The sequence below is a fragment of the Rhinoderma darwinii genome, chromosome 13 (assembly GCF_050947455.1).
Source record: "Rhinoderma darwinii isolate aRhiDar2 chromosome 13, aRhiDar2.hap1, whole genome shotgun sequence".
Lineage (NCBI taxonomy): Eukaryota > Metazoa > Chordata > Amphibia > Anura > Rhinodermatidae > Rhinoderma > Rhinoderma darwinii.
In genome coordinates this window covers 46502183-46525547 of record NC_134699.1, presented here as the reverse complement: position 1 = coordinate 46525547, position 23365 = coordinate 46502183, and the positions used below count along the sequence as shown (strand labels likewise).

Sequence of the window (23365 nt, the reverse complement as noted above, 5' to 3'; positions counted from 1 at the left end):
AGCTAACATGTAATTTAGGGCGCACTGTGGATGCCGATAAAAAAAACAATAAAAAACGATTCCAGAATTGCTTGTTTTTGGTAATTTCCTTTACCAAAAAATGAAATAAAAAGTGATCAAAAAGTCGTATGTGTTCCAAAATGGTACCAATGAAATCTACAGCCCGTCTCGCAAAAAACAAGCCCGCACACCGCCCAATCAACTGAAAACCAAAAAAGTTACGGCACTAGTAATGCGGTGAGGAAAAACATCTCAATGCGCAGGCCGGAGGGGAACATTCCTTCAGTTTCAGGGCCCTAGTATTTAGGAACTAGGAAAGGGAAGGGACATCGCACATCCGCTGGAAGCGAGGGCGCCCGTATTATACTAGCGCAAAACTTTCCCTGTAATATTTCCCAAACTACGAAGGAGAAAAAGTCCCCAAAAGGTGCAGAGCGTTACAGAAGGGGGATAAGAAAGAAAACAGTTTATCAGTGTGACACCGGCCTGCGCATAACGGATCGCTTCACAGCGTAACACACATCTATGGATAATTGTATTATTTACCCCATTATTATACCCTCCTATTATGCCCTGATGTACTCCGCACAGATTACATATACCCCTGATATACTCCGCACAGATTACATATACCCTGATGTACCCGCACAGCTTACATATACCCTGATGTTCTCCGCACAGATTACATATATCCTGATGTACCCGCACAGATTACATATACCCTGATGTTCTCCGCACAGATTACATATACCCTGATGTACTCCGCACAGATTACATATACCCTGATGTTCTCCGCCCAGCTTACATATACCCCTGATGTTCTCCGCACAGATTACATATGCCACCACATTATAAACTGAATACCAGCAAAACTCAAACAAAACTACCAAGCAAAATCCATGCTCGAAATGGCGGTCTTTCCCTTCTTAGCCCTACAGCGTGCCCAAACAGCAATTTATGGCCACAAGTAAGGCATTACCATACCCGGGAGAACCCGCTTAACAATTTATGGGGTAACATTCTCCAGGGGCACAACATCTTGTGTGGTGAATGGGCAGATCAGTGGAAAAATTGCAATTTTCACTTTGCACCATCCACTGCGTATTCATTTCTGAAAAAACACCTGTGGAGTCTAAATTGTCACTACATCCCTTGATAAATGCCTTTAGCGGTGTAGTTTCTAAAACGGGGTCACTTTTGTTTGGTACATCAGGGGTTTTGCAAATGCAACATGGCGTCCGCAAACCATTCCAGCAAAATCTATTCTCCAAAAGATAAATACCGCTCCTTTTCTTCTGAATGCTCCCATATATGTCAACAGCTGATTATAACCACATATGGGGTGTTACCGTACTCGGGAGAAATTACTTTACAAATGTTGGGGTGCTTTTTCTTCTCTATTCCTTGTAAAAATGAAAAATGTTGATCTAAAACGACATCTTGTTGGAAAAAAAAATTTATTTTTCATTTTCATGGCTTAATTCTAATTAATTCAGGAAAAAACCTTTGGGATCAAAATTTTCACTATACCCCTAGATGATTCCTCAGGGGTGCAGTTTCCCAAATGGAGTCAATTTTGGGGTGTTTCCACTGTACTAGTACTACAGGGGCTCAGCAAATGTGACATGGCGCCCAGACACTATCCAAAATCCAAATGGTGCTAGTTCCATTCTGAGCCCTACCGTGTGTCCAAACAGCCGTTTATGACCACATGTGGGGTATTGTTTTACTCGGGAGAAGTTGCTTTACTAATTTTATGGTGCTTTTTCTCCTTCAGTCCTTGTGGAAATGAAAAAAAAAACCTAAACCTACATTTTATTTAAAAAAATGTAGATTTTCATTTTTACGGCCTACTTCCAATAAGTTCTGTAAAACACCTGTGGGGTCAAACTGCTCACTGTACTCCTAGATAATTTCCTCATGGGGTGTAGTTTCCAAAATGGGGTCACTTGTTGGGGGTTTCCACTGTTTTGTCCCCTCAGGGGCTTTGTAAATGCGACATGGCCTCCGCAAACCATTCCTGCTAAACTTGAGTTCCAAAAGCCAAATGGCGCTCTTTCCCTTCTCAGCCTCGCCGTGTGTCCAAACAGCCTTTTATTACGACATGTGGGGCATTGTTTTACTCGGGAGAAATTTCTTTACAAATTTTATGGTGCTTTTTCTCCTTTAGTCCTTGTGGAAATGAAAAAAAATTAGCTAAACCTACATTTTATTTGAAAAAATTTAGATTTTCATGGCCTAGTTCCAAACATTTTTGCAAAAAAACTGGCCGGTCAAAATGCTTGCTACACCCCTATATAAATTCCTCGAGGGGTGTAGTTTCCCAAATGGGGTCACTTTTGGGGGGTTTCCACTGTTTTAGTTCCACAAGACCTGTTCAAAGCTGACATGGTGCCTAAAATATATTCTAATAAAAAGGAGACCCAAAATCCACCAGGTGCTCCTTTGCTTCTGAGGCTGGTGCTTCAGTCCAGTAGCACACTAGAGCCACATGTGGGATATTTCCTAAAACTGCAGAACCTGGGCAATAAATATTGAGTTGCATTTCTCTGGTAAAACCTTCTGTGGTACAAAAAAAATGGATTCAAAATGAATTTCTGGAAAAAAATAATGAACTTTGTAAATTTCACCTCTACTTTGCCTTAATTCCTGCGCAATGTCTAAAGGGTTAAGAAACTTTCTAAATGCTGTTTTGAATACTTTGAGGGGTGCATTTTTTAAAATGGGGTGACTTATTGGGGGTTTCTAATATCTAAGGACCTCAAACCCACTTCACAACTGAACTGGCCCCTGTAAAAATAGCATTTTGAAATTTTCTTGAAAATGTGAGAAATTGCTGCTAAAGTTCTAAGCCTTGTAACGTCCTAGAAAAATAAAATGATGTTCAAAAAACGATGCCAATCTAAAGTAGACATATGGGGGATGTTAGTTAGCAACATTTTTGTGTGGTATAACTGCCTGTCTTACAAGCAGATACATTTAAATTGAGAAAAATGCTAATTTTTGCAATTTTTCGCTAAATTTTGGTGTTTTTCACAATTAAATACTGAATGTATCGGGCAAATTTTGCCAGTAACATAAAGTCCAATGTGTCACGAGAAAACAGTCTCAGAATCACTTGGATAGGTAAAAGCATTCCGGAGTTATTACCATATAAAGTGAAACATGTCAGATTTGAAAAATGAGGCTCTGTCAGGAAGGTCAAAAGTGGCCAAAGAGGGAAGGGGTTAAACTTAGGGCAAATAAGAAGCAAGGAGAACTTCAACACTTTTCTCTCTTACTGGTGCATTAAAGGCTATGTACACCTTTTTTAAAAGGGATTTTTTTTAAATAAAAAGGTCCATGTGATTGGTGTAACTTTATAATTAGTTTTTATTAAAAATAATTTCTATGTTTTGAGATACAGCTGCTCTGTATTTTGTAAACAGAGCAGCTGTATCTTTTGCAAAGCCTTTAATACATCCGTCGCGAACCTGACGGGTTCAGTGTCAGCTGGTCCTGAGTGTCTATGACCCGCAGGATCCACCTGTAATCTATTGAATGATAAGTGGATCCGAGACATGCAGGACCCGCTTTCACTGAACCAGTCAGTCCCGCTAACCTGACAGGAGCAGGATTTAGCAAACTATACAGCTGCTCTGTATAGAGAATACAAAAAGTCAAAATATTTTTTAATAAAAACTAATTCTAAAGTTGCACCAATCACACTGAACTTTTTATTAAAAATAAAATTCCTCTCAAAGGCTTACATGGCTTTTAACCATATGCACATTAAAATCATTGAGCACGGGACCTGGTTTTGAGACCCGTTACTGTACTACTCAACTGTATGAATGGGTGTTTTATAAAGAACTGGTGTCAAGTATGTGGCCTAATGTACTATCCCTCTATATAACAATACTCTTCCCAGGAGCAGTCATTGACTTTTCCCTTCTGTCATCACACACTGCTCGCTTTCCTCCATTCTTTTGTGTCCCAAAGCGGTGTACAGCTGCGATCCCTCTGTAATGACCCAATTCAGTCAAGGAGAATAAGTGGCTGTAGCATCGTATAGTGAACATGGCCAAGTGAGCATTTTTATAGGGACAATAGAAACTGCACGGATAATCGACTTCTTCAAATAATAGCTTTTGGATGCAGAGCTACTGGTCTTCTTCCCAGAAGAGCTGGTACTATTGCGACAAGCTGAATCAAAGCTAAGATAGCCGGCTTGGTGTGTAGGAATGATGCCTTCTTATCAAAGATGAACCTATGACTTTGGTTGCATGTCTTCTGCTTTTTAAATTACAAAACAGATAAAAACAAGGGGACATATATACAAAAACACCGAAAAAGGCCATACTAACAAATGGACACAGCCAGGTCAGAAACGCTGATGAAGGAGAGTGAGCAGGTGCTTTAAATAATAATAGCCACTCCCACTAGTCTTGAGGGGAGTGGTGTGTGGTAGGGATGTCACGATACCAGAATTTGGACTTCGATACCGATACTTCGTTTAGTATTGCGATTTCGATACCAATTTCGATACTTTTGCCAACAGTAATAAAAAATAAAAAAATTCTTCAGTTTTCTGATGTGAGGCGCGACGTGTGATGAATTTTGAACGCGCCTCACATTAATAGTAATTAATCCCATCATGTTTCTGTCATAATGGGTTAATGTGCGAGGTACATGATGGGGTTAATTACTATTAATGTGAGGAACATGGAGGTTAAATTCATCGCACCTCGCGCCCCACAATAATAAGTGAATGAAAGCCGTGTTTCATTTTTTTACAGCGTACACATCATAAATGATGCAAAAAAATTGTTGTGCAGGTTATTACGGCCGCGCCAATACTGAATGTGTATATTTTATGTATTGACACTTCTTTTAATGTTTATTGTAAAAAAGGTGAATGTGTATTTTTTTTTTAAATGTAACAATACTTTGTTTTTACTTTATTTTTAAACTTTAATGTACTGACATATATCAGATATGTGCCAGTACATTAACCTGTGGACAGATAGCACACAGGCAGTTGTTAGGACATACTTGGGTATGTCCTAACAACATGAAATATGGTAAGACAGCCCTGGGGTCGTCAATAGACCCTGGGCTGTCTGCCCATATATGGTATGGCCCTCGATCGCGTCACAGGAATTCCCTGTGACGCGATCCAGGGGCATCCCCCCTGCTCATTTTCTCCTGAATGCTGTAGTCAGCTGTGATCGCAGCATTCAGGGGAATAGCGGCGGAGAGGTTTCTCTGATCTCCGCCGTTATAGAGCGGGGCTGCGGCTGTGTAATACAGCCATTGCCCCGCTCCTGACAGGAAGTGCGCGCGCGGTCAGCATGAGGAGATGCGGCCGGCGCTGCACTAATGAGCGGCAGTTCAGGCACTGGAGACCGAACATGGGGGTGTTGTGTAGTGCGCCCGCCATGTTCTGTCTCCAGTGCCGCCGCTCATTAGTGCAGCGCTGATCGCATCATCCTGACCCCGCGAACTTATCATGACTCAGGAGCGGGGCTGTGGCTGAATTACACAGCCGCAGCCGCGCTCCCATACATTCATGTATTACTATACTGAGCTGTGAGGCTGCGCAGCTCCGTATCGAAATACAGGAAATAGCGGTATCGAACAGTTTAGGGATGCACAGTATCGAAACGGTATCGAAGTTTCGATGCACCGTGCATCCCTAGTGTGTGGTGCATGGGATGTGTAGTAAGAAATAATAAATGGTGTATGTGCAAGTGTAATAATGTAGGTGAAATATAGGGGGCAGTAATGAGTAAAGTGCCTCAAAAATGAATAATGGGGTGCAAGTGTGTGAAACATGGAGGGATAGTGTGTAAGTCATGAGGCGCACCGTGTATAGACAGGTAGAAGCCTATTTGTGACGCCTTGATAGTTCATAGAGCGGGCTACCCTGCTTGCTAAGCCAAACGACAACACACCATGCTCTCCCAGCATCAAAGACCCGGCTGTGTCCAAGAGAAGCGAATATACGTAATAATGAAAAATACCTGGGGTATTAGTGATCATTTTGGCCAAAAGGACGCAAGCTCGCAATCCACGACAAGGATCCCCAGACTTGCTTTTTAAATTAGAAAGTAAGCTGTTTATCATGTCACATCTATATATATTTTTTTTTTTTTTTTGTCTGCCAGCTATATCATTGATTACCAATATCCCCCTCTCTATTAGCCACAATTAGCGGACTCGGCCCAGCTATGTATTACATGATTGCCCAATAATTTGAATGGGTGACGTGACGCTACTTAAAAAATGCTGAAACTTTTGTAAATAGCCTTGACTCAGTTTTTTTATTTCTTTATATGAATTTTCCTTTGCACCCGTTTTTGACACATTTTCCCCCCATCCGCCTTCATGACTGAAATGAGACCACACAGTGTTTTATAGTCTGTAACCATGTAAAGACCAACCGAGTACTATAGAAACACACAAGGTTCAATATATTATTTTCTTTTTTCTTCTATTGTAGATGTATTGAATCAATAAAAAAGAAATTGTGGAAAGGTAGACCTATACTTTAAGAAAAAAATAAGTTTGCTTAGGGCCTGTTCACATCAGTGTTGGTTTCCATTGAGGGGTTCCGTCTGACCTTTCCATCGGAAGAACCCCTCATCGGAAAGGCAAACGGAAACCATAGGTTCCGTTTGCATTACCATTGATTTCAATGGTAATGCTTCCGTTGCTTATGGTTTCCGTTTGTCATTAATGGTAATTCTAACGGAAAGCTATTGTTTCCGACCGGAAAGGTCTGACAGAACCCCGACGCAGATGTGAACGAAGCCTCGGGACAAATAGTCTTTCACAGCACTGTAGTACTGTTGCCAAAAATGTCCAGATAAATTTCAGACGTTCGTCTCGTTCCATAGACTGATGACTTCAGTCTGAGGGAGTTCTTCAGAAATTCAATTTAAAAGCTACAAAAAGGGGACAAATTATTTTTTCATAACACTATAAATTCTCCAGTGTGTTTAGAAGTTAACTAAATTGGTTAATGTACTTCTGCAAAGTTCATGGTGTCGTTTTACTATTTTTATGCCACATACCATTTTGCAAAACTAACATTGCTTGTAATTGTAACGTTGAATGAATTTTAGCTGATACATGTTATAATTTTCAGTACTGTATTTATTAAAAATATTTATTCCCCTCCCCCTCTTCTGCAGGCCTATGAACGTCGCTTCCCCACTTGTCAGCTCATTCCTATGTTTGTTGGTAGTGATATCATGAACGAGTTCCTCAGTGAAGACGGAGCAGTACATGCAGTGGAAAGACGTTGCAAGCTGGATGTGGATGCTCCACGCCTTCTTAAAAAGGTCAGTCTAACACCTATTCTAATCAGTGCCTAAAGAAAATCCACTATTCAAGTTAACATACTATTTAAAGCTTTCGTTTTCATAAAAAAATAAAAATAGTACTCGGGTGGGCTTGGTCAAATACATGTACAGTTGCCAGAAAAAAAATGAATGAACCCTTTGGAATTACCTGGATTGATGCATTACTAATAAAATGCAGTCTGATTGTGTTTGTCTATAATTGGGATTAAACATTCACCGTGCAGGAAAAAAACTTAAGTGAACCTCTGTTACGGACTTCTCCAAGAGCTAATTGTCAAAAGTTGTTTCAGTTTAGGAGATGAGATTGGAAGTGTGGGTTACACTGGGGATTTGGCCATTAAATAAAGGCACACAAGGAGGCGTGGCCTGGACTCCGGCGGTAGCGGACGCATCTCTGGAGGATCCGCCGACGGCACTCTCAATCCCGCTCCATCCTCTCTCCTGCTACAGAGGCTGCACTGCTGCCGATTGGGGGGCATATTTTGAGCCATTTCTGGCCTAATTCCGTTGACATCGGATATTCGGGCCTAGTATAGGGAAAGGATCCCCAGCCTAGATTAGTAGCACAAGCTAGACGGCCGCTACTTCCGGCCATACCGGAACTACAGAACGCTGTGGTTCCACAATCTGGGCCCTGCATACGCCCCTTCAGAGCCTGCCCATACAACCTGGGAGAGGACACTTTGCCAAAAGAAGCTTCTGCAGACTCGAACACCATTTTGTGCATGGGAGTGGCTGTACTTCTATACATTGCACAGATGTAATGTGGACATAAATGATTATGGACATAGGGAAGATCCTCCATGCGTCTCATTGACGTATGTTTGGCTGTGCACTGATCTGAATTGATTCTCCGTTCTTGCACCACCCTGCTGCTCGGGGTACTCCCATAATGGGCCCCCTCTAAACAATCTAAAATCACAGACGAGATGGATGAATCCAGTGGTCCTACATCTGGGCCCCGCGCACCGAGGCCTCCGCCTCCTTCCACTCCGGTTAACTCCCTTCCTGAACCTTTCATGCTGGACGTGCTGACGGCTATCACGGAATCTCATAAGGTTCTAACTGAGGAAATTGATGCCCTTCAGACAGACTTTGGTCTGAGAGGTGCATTTCTGAATTGGAAAATGTGACTCCCCTGAGATCGAGAGTCGACAACTTAGAATCGCAACAGTCCACATGGCGGGCTAAAGTCGATGACTTGGAGAACCGCTTGCGTCGATGTAACATCCGCTTCATCGGCCTGCCTGAAGGTGTGGAAAGGCCAGACCCTGCTGCATTCTTGGAAAATTGGCTAAAGTTAACATTTGGAGATACTGCCTTTTCTCCTGTGTTCTGTGTGGAACGTGCACATCGAATCCCGACTAGAGCTCCACAATGGATCTGCAAAATTACTCGACAATCCAAAATAAGTCTTTGCCTTGTTGGAACGTCATCAACTCATAATTTCTTTACTCCTGTGCTACTATATATCCCTATGCTGTAAGGGACTATAACGGTGGGAAATTGCTCTACATCGTGGCGCGAGTACCTAACTTTGCTCTTCTGTGAAAATTCTGATTTTTCCTGTCGTGATGGGTGTTGGGAGATATACCAGGACTTGAATATGTTACCGTAATACTCCTGTCTTCCATGCCGTAGCTCTTTTGAGCCTATTCGCTTAATTTGGGAATCCTTGATGCAGTCTAGGGGAAGGGGGTTGCCCCATTTCTCTAACCATTTAACTCCTTAACACTATGTGACGTAATAGTACGTCACAGACGTTGTCCTGTTAACGCGAACTGACGGACTATTACGTCATAGAGTTAACAGGGTACTGTGTCTGCAGACACGTCTGCAAACACAGTTTTAAAGCAGTAATTAGCTTAACGCGATCACTGCTTCAAGGCCAGGACCGGAGCTGGCTTCCGATCCGGCCAATTAACCCCTTAGATGCAGAGCTCAAAACCGAGCGCTGCATCTATGGTGTTTACAAGCAGATCGGAACTCCGCAATGAATTCGCACTGTAACGATGACTGCTCCGGCAGACCCCAGGGCTAATAATGGCCCCCTGTCTGCCAAGTATGGATGCCTGCTAGGTCCCGCCCAGAGGCGGGGCCTAAAAAGCGTCCGGCCGCAGTAACAAGATGGCGCAGGCTCAGAATCTGAGCCTGCACCATCAGCCGCCTATGTCAGATGTATGTTACAGCTGACACCGTGCTTTAACGGCAGGGAATGGAACTAGCTCCAATCCCTGCCATTAACCCCTTAGATGCTGCGATCAACAGCGATCGTGGCATCTTAGTCGTTTGCAGCGATGGGCATTGACACAATGTGATCGCGAGGATGCCGATCGTTGCTATGGCAACCTGAGGCCTAACGATGGCCTGGACTGCTGCGTACGATAGCCTATTACGCCTCACGCAGAGATGGGACCTAATAGGCTTGCTGTCAGTGAATGACTGACAGCTCTAATGCATTGCACTACGTGGCTAGTGCAATGTATTAAAGATCAGAAGTGCAGGCTGTCAAGTCCCCCTAGTGGGACAAAAAGAAGTTAATAAAAGTGTTAAAAAAAAGTTTCAAGTTAATAAAAACAAAAATAGAGAAGTTTCTATTCAACAATAGGACCTTTATCAAGCATGATAAAGGTCCTATTGTTGGACAGAAACGTCGCTATTTTGTTGTCTGAATAAAACCACCATTTTTCACACATTGGAGTGCTGCAAGATTTTTCTACTCTTCTATGTATGTGTATATACAGTATATAATCCGTATGTTTTTGTTAATTGACCTTGTACACTTGGTACTACTGTATTATTTTCGGTTTGCAACATTATTTTATACTTTTCTATTTTGTACCACTGTTTGCTATGAGGTCTTAATAAAATGACCTTTAAAAAAATAAATAAAGGCACACAAGCCTTGTTACTAATAAATCTGTTCTTCTCAAGAAAGATTTGTTAGGGTGAACCATGCGTCGAGGCAAACCACCTTCAGAAGACCTCAGTAGACCGGTTATAGAGAGGCATGAAGCTGGAAAAGGCATCAAAAGCATTTCTAAAGACCTGGGTTTACATCAAGCCAGAATTCTGTAGCACATGCTGTGCGCAACATTTATTATGGGTTTAGACACTTTTTGCGCCTCGCTCTACAAGGGGGTGGGATCTAACCAAAAGGGCGTGACTTAAAATGCACCGCTGTAAAGAAAGTCAACCAAGAGGTAATATAAAGAGTAGTGTATAGCTAGATGCTCCAGATTTATCATACAGCGTGCACTACAAAGATATAAATTTGGCTCATCTTCTGACTGCACTGTCTATATTTACACTGTCTAAATCTATGGCGGAACGGGGTTAAAGAACGATCAGACCATTTTATTAGTAATCAATGCAGAAATCCACCGGCTTTTTCACGTAACTGTAGCTTGAGCTGCAGTACGATGTCCACCATCTGTTGGCCAATGAGGATTTCTGGGAAGGCTTGTATATAATTCCCACCCTGGAGGAGCTTAAACCGTGAAATAATGTATAACTCAAGTACATAAAAATATTTTCTCTCGTTTTTTTAGATCGCAGGAGTAGACTACATATACTTTATCCAAAAAAATTCCTTAAACAGACGAGACCGCACTCTGCATATTGAAGCTTACAACGAGACATTTGCTAGCCGTATTGTAATCCACGAGTATTGCTGTTACACTGTAAGTACTCACATGGTAGTTTCACAACAAGACTACACTATTAGGGGGTAACAAACTTAAAGGGGTTGTCCAATATGACAAAAAAAAAAATCTGCTTTTCATCTTGAAACAGCGCCACTCTTTTTCATGGGCTGTGTCTGGTATTGCAGCTCATCCCCTATTGAAGTGAATGAGGCTGGACTACAATAACATACGAATCCTATGGACGAGAAAAAGAAAACTACTTCTATTACTTGGCCCCTTTTTAAGTGATATCGGACATGTACAGTACCCGTATTTTGTCCAGACATGTTTATGTAACGTTTTATTGAAATCTATTTTATACGGAATGCGCTTGAAAATTCTCTTGCTACAATATATAATGCAAACTGTGATGTAGATCAAACCATTTTTCACCTTTACGACCTGTAGGTACACCCTGACAATGATGACTGGACCTGCTTTGAGCAGTCTGCTAGCCTGGACATCAAATCCTTCTTCGGTTTTGAGAGCACGGTAGAGAAGATTGCTATGAAACAGTACACCAGCAATATCAAAAAGGCAAGTGACTACCAATCATGGCGGTTATGGTGTTAAACTATAAGGACCAGTGCGTCTGACGTTGACCAGGTTTTCTCATCTGTAGGGTAAAGAAATCATAGAGTATTACTTGAAGCAAATGGAGGATGAGGGCATTACCCAGCTGCCTCGATGGACTCCTGCCCCCGAGAAGCTGCAGGAGTGTCCGACATCTACCTCAACTCATTCTGTGTCACCTGCACTAAATATACCTACCATAACATTTAGTGACGGGCATAGTAGCAGGGATGGTCCTCCCACATCGTCCAGCCCTCCAGAGGTGCTCAGCAGTACTCCAGACGGTGGGTATTTGAGACCTCAAATGTTCAGTCCACCTTTGAAAATGCCTAGACTTGAAGAAATTCCCATAAACTTAGCCTGTGGTCAGAGGTCTTTTTGTTTTTTTTCAGCAGGGTAAAAATACTCTAAGGCTGTGTTCACACTGAGTTTTTTGCAGGAGGAAAATTCCTCCTGCAAAAACTGCTCCAGACGTTTTTTGCACAGTGGTTTGACAAAAACTCGTCAAGACACTCGTCGAGGTGTTTTTATACCCTTTCTGACTGATTAAAATGGGGTTTTGGAGGCGGAAACCGCCTCAAGATGGGTCATGTTGCTTCTTATTACCGCGACGCGGTTTTTTTGCTCGCGGTAAAAAAAACTCGTCGAACTCCTATTGAAATCAATGGGAGGCATTTTCGGGCGTTTTTTTAACGAGTTTTGCAGAGCGGTTTCCGTGCCAAAAAACTCAGTGTGAACAGGGCCTTAGCATTCTTGAGAAGTTTTTATTAGCCAATACAAATTTAATAAAACGTAGGGATATGTGGTGTAAAAAAACAAAAAAATCGCTATTTACAGATGTAGCCAAGTTTATCTAGACTGATAACTTGCTGCAGCGTGCGATCACCCAACAAAAGCCATTGAAAAAGTAAATTTCACATTTCTTGCCGTTGTGTATTTAATGTGTTAAAAGTCAAGATAAAGATGCCTTTCTATAACTTATTCCAATGCTTTAATGCATAAATAGCGAGTTTAGGTCATTCTAAACCTATTTTATATTCTACACTGAACATAAAGCGTGGACACGACCTTTCTTGAAGCATGAAACCCGTCACACGGGGACGAGGGCAGTAAACCATGCCAACAGACTAGTCAAAGCTGAAATAGTGAAACCTGCCCAATAAGGTGTGTGCTCCACCTGTCGCCACCAGACATCCAATTTAATTAGACTTGGCAAATCTGTGGTTCAGAGGGGCGCAGTATAGCACTGCGTAATAGATTTCCAAATGGATGTCTTATCATTTCCGTTAGAAATGAATGTGCAGCACTGTCAGGTGGGATTTGCACAGATCCCATACCAGTCCAGCTAGATTCACACATAGTAGTGAAAATGCGTGTTTTTTTTTTTTTTGTTTGCCATGGTTTCGGGCAAAAAAACACGGGTGAGAGTTTAAAGGCTATGTACACCTTTTTGAAAGTGTTTTTAATGAAAAAACAAAACACTGGTGCAATTTTCAAAATACTTTTTATTTCAAATTATTTTTACTTTGAGATATAGCTGCTTTGTATTCTGTATACAGAGCAGCTGTATCTAGCACTGAAACCTGTATCAGTCAGGTCAGCGGCACTGACTGTTTCAGTGACAGCGGGTCCTTCATGTCTCGGATCCACCTGTAATCCATCACATCTAAGTTATGAACTTGGATGTGATCGATAGCAGTTCGATTCGCAGGACCTGCTGACACGGAACCAGTTTTAGCTACAGGTTTCAGTGCTAGATACAGCTGCTCTGTATACATGATACAAAGGCACTGTATCTGAAAAAGTAATAAAAAACTATTTTGAAAGTTGCAGTTACAGAATACAAAGCAGCTATATCTCAAAGTAAAAATGTATTTGAAACCTTTTAATAATTTTTAATATTTGCAATGTTTAAGATTTCGAGCAATAAATTATTTTTTGTGTGAAGTACATTGTGCAAAATGTCAAACTTAAAGCGTGATTTTTTTTTTTTAACATTGGTCTACCCTTGATCTTTATTTGACCGTTTGAGTATCTACATCAAGGGTATTGTATCTCAGACTAGGGAGGCAGGTGATTGACCTGGTTAGTACTCCATCATCTCCTTAGTCTGTTGCTGTTTTTTGTTATGTAGATAAGTTAGATGCAGACTACATCAAGCGTTATCTGGGAGACCTCACACCTTTACAGGAAAGCTGCCTCATCCGTCTGCGGCAGTGGCTGCAAGAAACTCATAAGGGCAAAGTAAGTGATTTATTTTCACTTCTTAGATTGTTACATGGAAGGGTGTCATGAAGCTGATTTGCATCCTTGTTGGATATGATTATTTAGCATATTCAATATTTATACTGTTTTTATATAGATTCCCAAAGATGAGCACATTCTGAGGTTCATGCGCGCACGGGACTTTAATATTGATAAATCTAGAGAAATCTTATGCCAATCGCTCACCTGGCGAAAACAACATCAAGTAGACTACCTACTGAGCACGTGGAGTCCTCCACAGGTTCTACATGATTATTATGCTGGGGGCTGGCATCACCATGACAAAGGTATGTACCTTGCAGGGAGCTTTCATGTACAATACAGAGTAAGGCTTCGTTCACATCTGCGCCAGGGTCCCGTTCCATCGGAGCATTCCGCCGACCCTGACTGACACAAACGGAAACCAAAGGTTTTCATCACCATTGATTTTCAATGGGGACGGATCCGGTGCCAATGGTTTCTGTCGTTTTAATGGAATAGGCTACGCTATTGATTCCGTCAAAACGACGGAACCCTTGCACAACTGAGACTAACGTAAAATATTGGGACCGGATCCGTCGCCATTGAAATCAATGGTGATTGTGTCAGTCAGGGTCCCATTCCGACGGTAAGCTCAGACGGAACGTTGGAGCGGGACCCTGGCGCAGATGTGAACGAAGCCGAATTCAATTATTTAAAAGTACTTTTAAGAACAATTGCATAGTTGGAAAGCAGACATGGAGTTAGTAATCTGAATTCGGATCCAGCATTTAAAGGGGCTGTACGAGAATAGAAAAAACATGGCCGGCTGCTTTCAGAACAGCTATTTTGAGCCTTCAGGACTAGACCTCATTTAGCCATTTTTAGCATGTGTTCGTTAAATTACTACATTTTTTTTTATTGGCTAGGCTAACGACATGACTACTGCGGTTTTATTTTATTTTTTTCGGAAACCATCCAGGCTGCTCTTATCTTTATATACACAATTTTTCCTCTTGAAGATTTTTTTAGTTTTATAGTAAAAAATGCCTCTTGATATATTGTCTATTTTAGGGTAATGGGGTCAGGGTTATCGTTATGACAATGATTGAGTAGGGGGAGGTTTTTTTGGGGTGGGTGTGTATTTTGTGTTTTTTTTTTTTTTTTTATATTATTATGGTGTGTCCTCCAAAGGTCAGAAAAGACCATTGGTGGACTTTATTTCATCTTATTTGTTTAAAGCTATAATTTTCCACTGTAACTGGGGCTGCACAGTAGCCCCCAGTATAGGGGAAGTCAGCCCTGTTATAGTGACTGTTGTCACCATTCGGGCTGTGCTGGGTCTAGTTAGATCCAGTAACAACCGTCCACTAATGGCATCCCAGTGATCGTGTGACCGGTCTCATGATCACCGGGCACAAAAGAGGCAGAGACGCAGTGAGTGCAGTGTACGTGAGAACAGAGAAGACCAAAGTGGTAGAAAAACTTCTGTCTTCTCTCCAGGGTCCCTGGCAGCTTCGGCTCAGGCAGTCCGCTAAAGCCCGAGCTGTGCATATGCTTTGGCGCAGGCTTTAAGGACCTGGACGGACTGCCGTTTATATACAGCGTGCGGTTGTCGAGCAGTTAAGCAAAATATACAATGCATACACACTACTGCTATGGAGTCCTTCTGTTGAATGATATGTATGTCCTAAAAGCAGATAATCTTTTTTTATTAAACCTGTAATTAAAGGGCTTTTCCATTTTCGTTTTTTTCTGTGTCCTCTTACATTTTGGGTGGGGATCCATGTGCCAAGACCTAGCCCCACTAATTCCCAGAAGGAAAGGGCATCTGCACTTTGTAGTCTGCCAAACCATGATGTATTTCTTGACTCCTTGATGTCTTATCTCTTGCAGATGGTCGTCCACTGTATGTTCTAAGGCTTGGACAGATGGACACAAAGGGTTTAGTCCGAGCCCTTGGTGAAGAGTCTCTACTCAGACACGTAAGCGGACAGTGATTCTTCTGCACACAGACCGAGGACAAAACTTCCTGATTTTACGTCGATAAAGTGTTCTTACTATACTCCCCTATTTTTTTTGCTCCCTCAAGCCCTGTGATTAGAATCTGACAGAACCAGGTTAGCAAGTTGCAGTTGTGCATTTTCAGGGCAAGCTTTTGACCTTTTTAATATAGAGGAAAGATACATATGTTTCTACCATTTCATTTACACAAGCTCTCCGCACACTTGCGTTCTTTTCCATCAGTTTTCTATTTGTTGATGGCCAGATTACTGAATGCTAGATTGCTGCTGCTACTAAAAAGAAAAGCCAAACACCCGGTAGAAGTCCAGTGGGGTCAGTAAGGATCTGTTAAAGGGATCGTACAGGCTTAGAAAAACACGGCTGCGTTTTACAGGAACCGTGTTCTCGCCTGTTCACAGGTTGTGTATAATATTGTTACTCCGCTTTATTGAATGGGGCTAAACTGCAATACCACACACAACCTCTAGACCGCTGTCGCTCTTTATTTGAAAGAAAGTAGCGCTGTTTTGCTAATCCTGGACAACCCCTTTAAATAAATCCATCATGGATCCTGTAAAAAGCCCGGATTCCAGTGTGAATAGACCGTAGCTTAGCTTGATTTTGTTTCGTATTCACACACTAATTTATTTAACTCCTGTAATTTACGATCAGGTGCTGTCCATTAATGAGGAAGGACTGAGGCGATGTGAGGAAAACACCAATATATTTGGGAGACCCATCAGGTAAGTTGTTTTTTTGTGAATGCGATCGCTCGTTTCCCTGAGAATTGGCCTGTGTAAAGGGGCCTTAACTCTTTGGTGGTCTCTTATAAAAGTATCATTGTTTTTTTTCCTTTTCTTAGTCTAGTCTTTTGTATTATCCCATATACTTTTGCAGTAAGTAGAAAGACCACTAGATGGCTATATTGTGCACTTATGGTATTCACGTCGTGTATGTGATCCGCAGGGATCAAGGCCAACCAAAATTACTTGGCGCCTTTGGGCTCCGAAGCATAAAACGTAAAATATATATATGAAATATGTTTTTGTTTTTTTGTTTTTTTTTTTGTTGCTCAATAAAAAAAATAAAAATACATTAAGGATGGCATTTACATTACATTGGACTGAATAACTGACCGAGTTCTGGTCCGGCTCTTACAACCGACTGAAATCATTATTTTTATTTATGTGCTGGGACATCAGATTGGTAAAAGTACGTATAATTATATTTCTGTTGTAGTTCCTGGACATGTTTGGTGGATTTAGAGGGACTAAATATGAGGCATTTGTGGAGACCAGGTGTCAAAGCTTTACTACGTATCATTGAAGTTGTGGAAGTCAATTATCCAGAGACACTGGGGCGACTGTTGATATTGCGTGCTCCCAGAGTGTTCCCAGTCCTGTGGACATTGGTAATTTTTTTGCCTTTTTTTTTTATTTTATTTTTTAGAACACCGTATTTTTTTTTTTATAATATGGGTGTTCTGTCATTTTTCAGGTTAGTCCTTTCATAGATGAGAATACTAGAAAGAAATTCCTTATTTATGCTGGAAATGATTATCAAGGTCCTGGAGGATTAATTGATTATATTGACAAAGAAGTAATTCCTGACTTCCTTGGTGGAGAATGTTTGGTGAGTAAGAGAGGAATCGTACATAAGATTATTGGAGATATTACATACTGCCTGTGCCTAACCACACGACTAAGTATGATTCAATTCCAAATTGCAGTGTGAAGTCTCGGAAGGTGGGCTGGTTCCCAAAGCCCTGTACAGGACCCCAGAAGAACTTGAAAGCGAGGATATCCGATTGTGGACAGAAACCATTTACCAGTCAGCCAGTGTCTTTAAGGGGGCACCGCATGAGGTAGGACAGATGAGGTTCACTATCCGGATCTATATTAGTGTCACATACTATTATTATTGGTTTTCCTTTCCTTCTATGACCTAATGTATTGTAATCTAGGTTGTCCATACAGATTGAAATGAAGCAAAGTGCCTTCTTTTTTTTTTCCTACTTAGATATTAATCCAGATCGTAGATGCCTCTTCTGTCATCACCTGGGACTTTGATGTGTGTAAGGGAGACATTATTTTTAACATTTACCACTCGAAGAGGGCACCACAGGTGCCCAAACGAGAAACCCTTGGCGCTCATGGTATTACATCTCCTGTGTGCAACAATGTACAGTTAATTGATAAGGCTTGGCAACTGGGACGGGATTACAGCATGGTTGAGTCTCCACTGACTTGCAAGGAGGGAGAGAGTGTGCAGGTAACTTGATTATTCCTGTAGTTTTTGTTGTTTTTTCCCCTGAATTTTCTAGTGCCAATGCTTATAAACCACCTCCTTTTCGTAGGGTTCCCATGTGACCCGCTGGCCGGGTTTCTACATCCTGCAATGGAAGTTTCATAGCATGCCCGCCTGTGCCACCAGCAGCCTCCCACGTGTGGATGATGTTCTTGCCTCCTTACAAGTGTCCTCACACAAGTGTAAAGTCATGTATTACACGGAGATCATTGGCTCTGAGGATTTCAGGTATAACTCTATAGTTGGGCAACAATATGGTTAAAGGTGTTTACCAACATAATGTATGATTTAGTTATAGGATGTCATTAACCTCTCACTCTCACTCTCTCACTCACACTCACTCACACTCACTCACACTCTCTCACACACTCTCTCTCTCTCTCTCTCTCTCTCTCTCTCTCTCTCTCTCTCTCTCTCTCTCTCTCTCTCTCTCTCTCTCTCTCTCTCTCTCTCTCTCTCTCTCTCTCTCATTCACATTGTTTCTTTTCCACGTTATGAAACCACTTTTGTAGCGTGTTCTCCATTTTCCTCTTTCCACCTCCGCACATTTCGAACTTCTGATGCTGTGATGCAAAAGGCTGTAGACAAATGAGTTTTATATCCAGGCAGTTTCACTGAACACTTTATTTCAAGACCTCTTACATAGTTTACTTAATATTAAGGGGTGCCAATAATGTTGACCACATCTGTAGGTCTGTGAAGGAGCTATAGACACCAAACCATTTTAATTAGGACTATTTTCAGCGTTTCTTCACTTCTCATTTTAGTTGCAATAGAACACTAAATATAAATGTGGTTGTTACGAAGGTGGACCTTTCGCTGGTACTGTCTCTGGACCTGTAACGGCCGTAGCTTAAACCTTACCCATCCATTTTCAATTGGATAATCGGGTTGGAAAAACACACCATGTTAAACTATATATAGACAATTTATTTTGCAGTGTACTTTTTATGTTTTGTGTTTTTTTTTGTTTTGTTTTTTTCATCACCCCGTCTCTCTCTTCTTTTCTTTCAGGGGCTCAATGACCAGCCTGGAATCGAGCCATAGTGGTTTTTCGCAACTCAGTGCTGCCACCACCTCCTCTAGCCAGTCTCACTCCAGTTCCATGGTGTCCAGGTAGCTGGCTATTGAACTTTTATCTGCACCAGTAATCCTGATAAAGCAGGTCCACCACCTTCCATTCACTGACAGACTGTACCCTTTCCCGTACATGATGCAGTTTATAACCATTTACCATTACTCCCATTCACCTATGGGTGCTGCTCATTGCTTCACACTCTGAGGGCCTACTCCATTTGTTGGATAGCACATCACTATGATAAATGTAATATCTGCTTTTTGTGGACAACTTGTTTCATTCTTTGGGCCGTTTAAAAACTGTGCAGTATCAGGTGATTGCATAACAGTGAGTTTCCATTGTATCTGCATTGTAATACTATTTTGTGCCCCTATTATAGCCTAAATTCTATAAGTTCTATAGAGTCTAGTTTTCTTTCAGATTTCTGTAACCCTTTTGTTATTATAGACCCCCCCCCCCCCCCCCCCCCATAGCTTATTAGTTGACTGTGATACCTTTTATAACTGGTTAGTATTTGTTGAGGAACTTCTAATAATCTTTCTTTATGTTCTTTTTCCATGTGCATCACATATGCGTTCCATTGTCACCGCTCCACAGCCCGTCCTGTGTTTCCATTCATGGTCATCTGGGCTCTTGCATCTCCATTTTTAAACGTTAATTTTCCGCCTTCATTGTATTCCCCACTATTAAGAACCTGTATAACTTTTTTTCATTTTTGTTTCTTTGTTTCCCCTTTCCCTTACCTATTTTTTTTTTTTTTACCTTTCCTTCCATTTTGGTTGTTGCAGAGAGCCCCTCCCTCTGTCTGACTCCGTGCTCCCCTCTTTCACTCATCCCCAAGACCTGAAGGCAAATCCGGATGGGCTCCTGCGCCTCTCCCCTTCATTTTGGGGACAGCACTTTTCTACGCTCTACACCCTCAGACCCCCAGTCTTTCTGCGTTGGCCCCCCTCCTGGCGCCTCCCATTCATCCGGGAGGGTGTAGGAACTGCTGCCATCGAGACAGAGGGCTCCGACTCTACCTGAGAGCATGAATGACGCTTTAGGGATTTGCAGAATGTTGACGTCCTGATTAATGCAAGGCAAAAACAGTCTTGGAAATATTTTCTATTGCGCTCTTGCGGAGGAGTTGGCATGTACTGCTCACACGACTGCTTCACCATATCCTCTGATATTTATTAGTTGTGATATTCTTACGCAATAGGCAGACTGTACTTTCCACCGGCTGGAAAGTTTGGAGCTTCAAATGAAATTCTCTATGAAATTTCATCCTCACTTATCGAGAATGGCTATTGCAAAGGACCTGATGTTTTTCGTATGCTATGGTGGTATTTGTAGAATAATCCTATAACTTGGTTATTGCACAGCCGTTTCCGAGCACTTTTATAGCGATTAGGGTTGGCTAACTTCACTAGCAGTGACGTGTTAATGGTGTTTCTCACCAGTATTTCCAGATAGACAAGACAATGAGCATTGACTCTCCCTGAAGAATAATGCATGCATGTGATCTATCAGAGTATCAGCGTAGGCAACCATTTTCAGACCTTGCATGAACTAACAGATGATCTTCATAGCACTCGTCTTTTAGCAGATTGCATGAGTCATGTATTTAGAAGATGACGTCCTAGGGCATTGGAATCTAGTCCATCTGATTTACAGATGGGCTACAGAGGTGACACCATATGCTTGCAAAGAAAGATCCTAATAAATTAGACCATATTTATCGCACAATGCTTGACGCCCCTCAACAGGACTGTCTAAATTTGTTTAAGGGGATTTTACACTGGGCAATGATCGGGCAGATGATCGTTCATAGAAGGCTCGTTGCCGATGATTGCCCAGGGCAGAGATTAGCAGATAAACGAGCAAACGCTCAATCATCTGCTGGTCGTATTGTTTTGAAAAAAGTGAAATATTAGCGTTGTCGGCAGCACATCCCCCGGTGTGAACAGGGAGACGTGCTGCAGACCTGATGGAGACAGGCGGAGTAACAACAGCTCGTCCCCATACATATCTCCTTGTGACAGGAGCAGACCAGTGCCGATCAACGAGCTGTCTCGTTAATCGGCGCTCGCTGCACCGGCCAAAATCAGCCTGTGTAATAGGACCTTTACTCTTTTTGGTCAGTAGTCAAGTCATAGTGACATTTTACAACGGCTAAATTAGATATCGCCTTAGCTAGATTAACAGATTTACATTCAGTATTCCATATTCTTGATATAATTGAAAGATTGCCACTCTAACTTGAAAATCAACTGCCATGACAAGTAACTCCCTCTATGAATGGCCAGATGTGGGAACAGGAGATCCCAAGTTTTGTTACCTTCAATGTCCATATGTCTCGAGCCGTAAAGGCCTAGGACCTAAGCCCAGGCCTAAGCTCTTGCGTCAGTCATGTCTGGTGTAGGTTCTTATTTTGGCATTAGTGCTGGTTACAATTTTGGAGGTTCCGGTCCCTGGACCTGGCCTTAAGCTGTAGTTGGAGCAGGAACTCTACTCTGTGTTCAAAAAGTTCTGTGTATAAATTTTCTTCAGGCCCAAGTGTGCTATTACTACAGTTTACTACAGTTCTACAATTACTTAGAAGACCGCTCTCTTTACTGATCTGTCTGTATTAGTAAATTCTTGCATTCACCATTAAATAACTAACCGTAGCACTGTGCTGTTTCTGGTTTCCCTCCATGAAATGTAGGAATAATTTGCCAACTGTGCCGTTCCCATTCCACCTATCAGTGGAGCGTATCTCTCTACGTTGGCACTGCCCAATCAGTGCTGACTGTGTCAGACTATGGAGAGACGCACACTATCGACAAGCGGAATGTTAACACCCAGTTGTCAATTTATTCTTACATTTGTAGGAGGAGTACAGCGTTCATAAAATCATTTTGTAGCACTTTTTTTTTTTAAACTTTTAAGTATGCAAGTATTTACTAAAACGGGCATGTTAGAGCTTTTTACAAAAAATATTCTTAAGACAAAAAATAGCATTTTAACCGACAATCTAGGGAGTTGCAATTGTAGGAAGTCCTAAAGATTTCTGCCCAAAAGGGAAATAAAAACAAATTAATAAAAAATGATATATATATATATATATATACTGCCCCCTTATTGATTAAAGATAATCTCTGCATGCACTGATAAAGTGAAACCTTATCATAAATATAACATTACCAACTAGAAATATTTCCTGATCTGACCCCTCCACATCTTACGCGTTTTAGTTTGCTACTGTTCTACTCGCAATAGGCTGACTGTAGTTGACAGTCTGGTCTCAAGGGAAAAATGGTGTCGCTTTGCACAATAGATAGTATTAATGCCAGTTGGGCATTGATGCTGTAAAGATATTCCTAGGGACTTCTCTTGTCTTTCAATTGTTGTTTATGCGTGTGGTATAGCTGATGGGTTAAAATAATGCACAACAATTCAATGGTTTTTTTTGTCTTTTGTTTTTTACCATGAACAATCACCGAAAACAAAGTTCCACATAGCCCCTGGTATGAGTGTAATTCTCAATGATAACCCTTCACCTACCTTTCTGCCCCCCCCCCCCCCTTGCATTGTGAAGCTATCCCTAATATCCTGGAAATAAGGGCTTATTTCCCAGATGGACAGGGCTGTGCCTTGTTCTTTGGATACTGTGTAGACCCCCACCCCATTGCACCTTTTTTTCCAGTCCACCAGGCATTAAATATCTGAGGACCTTTACACAGGCTAGGATTGGAGATCCTTAGGGCGTGTTTGGTCTTGGAAAGTGAAGGGCATCTGATCATGTCAGGTCAGATCCGCCGTTTTATCAAATGTTCTGCTTTTAAGATTGTGTTCTTTCTCTTGCAATGCTTTTACTTTCTTGTCTTATGCATATCACTTGCAACAATTATTTTCTCTGAGAAGGGTGTGAATGTTCTTGTGTGTGACCATAGTTCATTGTAATGACACGACATGACCTCAAGCTTTGTTCGAATTATTAATTTAACATACAGGTAGCTTTTCAAAGCTTTTTTTTTTTTAATTGTTAACAATAATAAACCTTGAATCTGTATAATAACTGGCTGGTTTTTGTTTTTTGTTTTTTTGTAACATCTGACCAAGGAAAAATATTGATTTTGATATCTACTTTTTCATTTGAAAGTCTTAATCTGTTAGGA

General features: G+C 41.5%; 1 protein-coding gene across 6 annotated transcripts in view; it reads left to right on the top strand.

Annotated features, from left to right (window-relative positions):
- SEC14L1 (SEC14 like lipid binding 1) overlaps positions 1–23365 on the top strand; it is a 78006-nt gene that overhangs the window by 23680 nt on the left and 30961 nt on the right. For 4 of the 6 annotated variants that reach the window (XM_075846322.1, XM_075846323.1, XM_075846320.1 and 1 more), the window contains exons 4-17: positions 7179–7328; positions 10901–11032; positions 11444–11572; positions 11658–11892; positions 13743–13852; positions 13971–14160; positions 15728–15816; positions 16508–16578; positions 17075–17246; positions 17333–17467; positions 17565–17699; positions 17855–18106; positions 18192–18370; positions 19157–19258. In XM_075846322.1, the coding sequence (XP_075702437.1) occupies positions 7179–7328; positions 10901–11032; positions 11444–11572; positions 11658–11892; positions 13743–13852; positions 13971–14160; positions 15728–15816; positions 16508–16578; positions 17075–17246; positions 17333–17467; positions 17565–17699; positions 17855–18106; positions 18192–18370; positions 19157–19258 (2081 nt within the window). Of the gene's footprint in view, positions 1–7178; positions 7329–10900; positions 11033–11443; positions 11573–11657; positions 11893–13742; positions 13853–13970; positions 14161–15727; positions 15817–16507; positions 16579–17074; positions 17247–17332; positions 17468–17564; positions 17700–17854; positions 18107–18191; positions 18371–19156; positions 19259–19817; positions 23266–23365 lie in introns of those variants that run through there. The other 2 variants (XM_075846321.1, XM_075846324.1) reach the window with 2 other exon arrangements.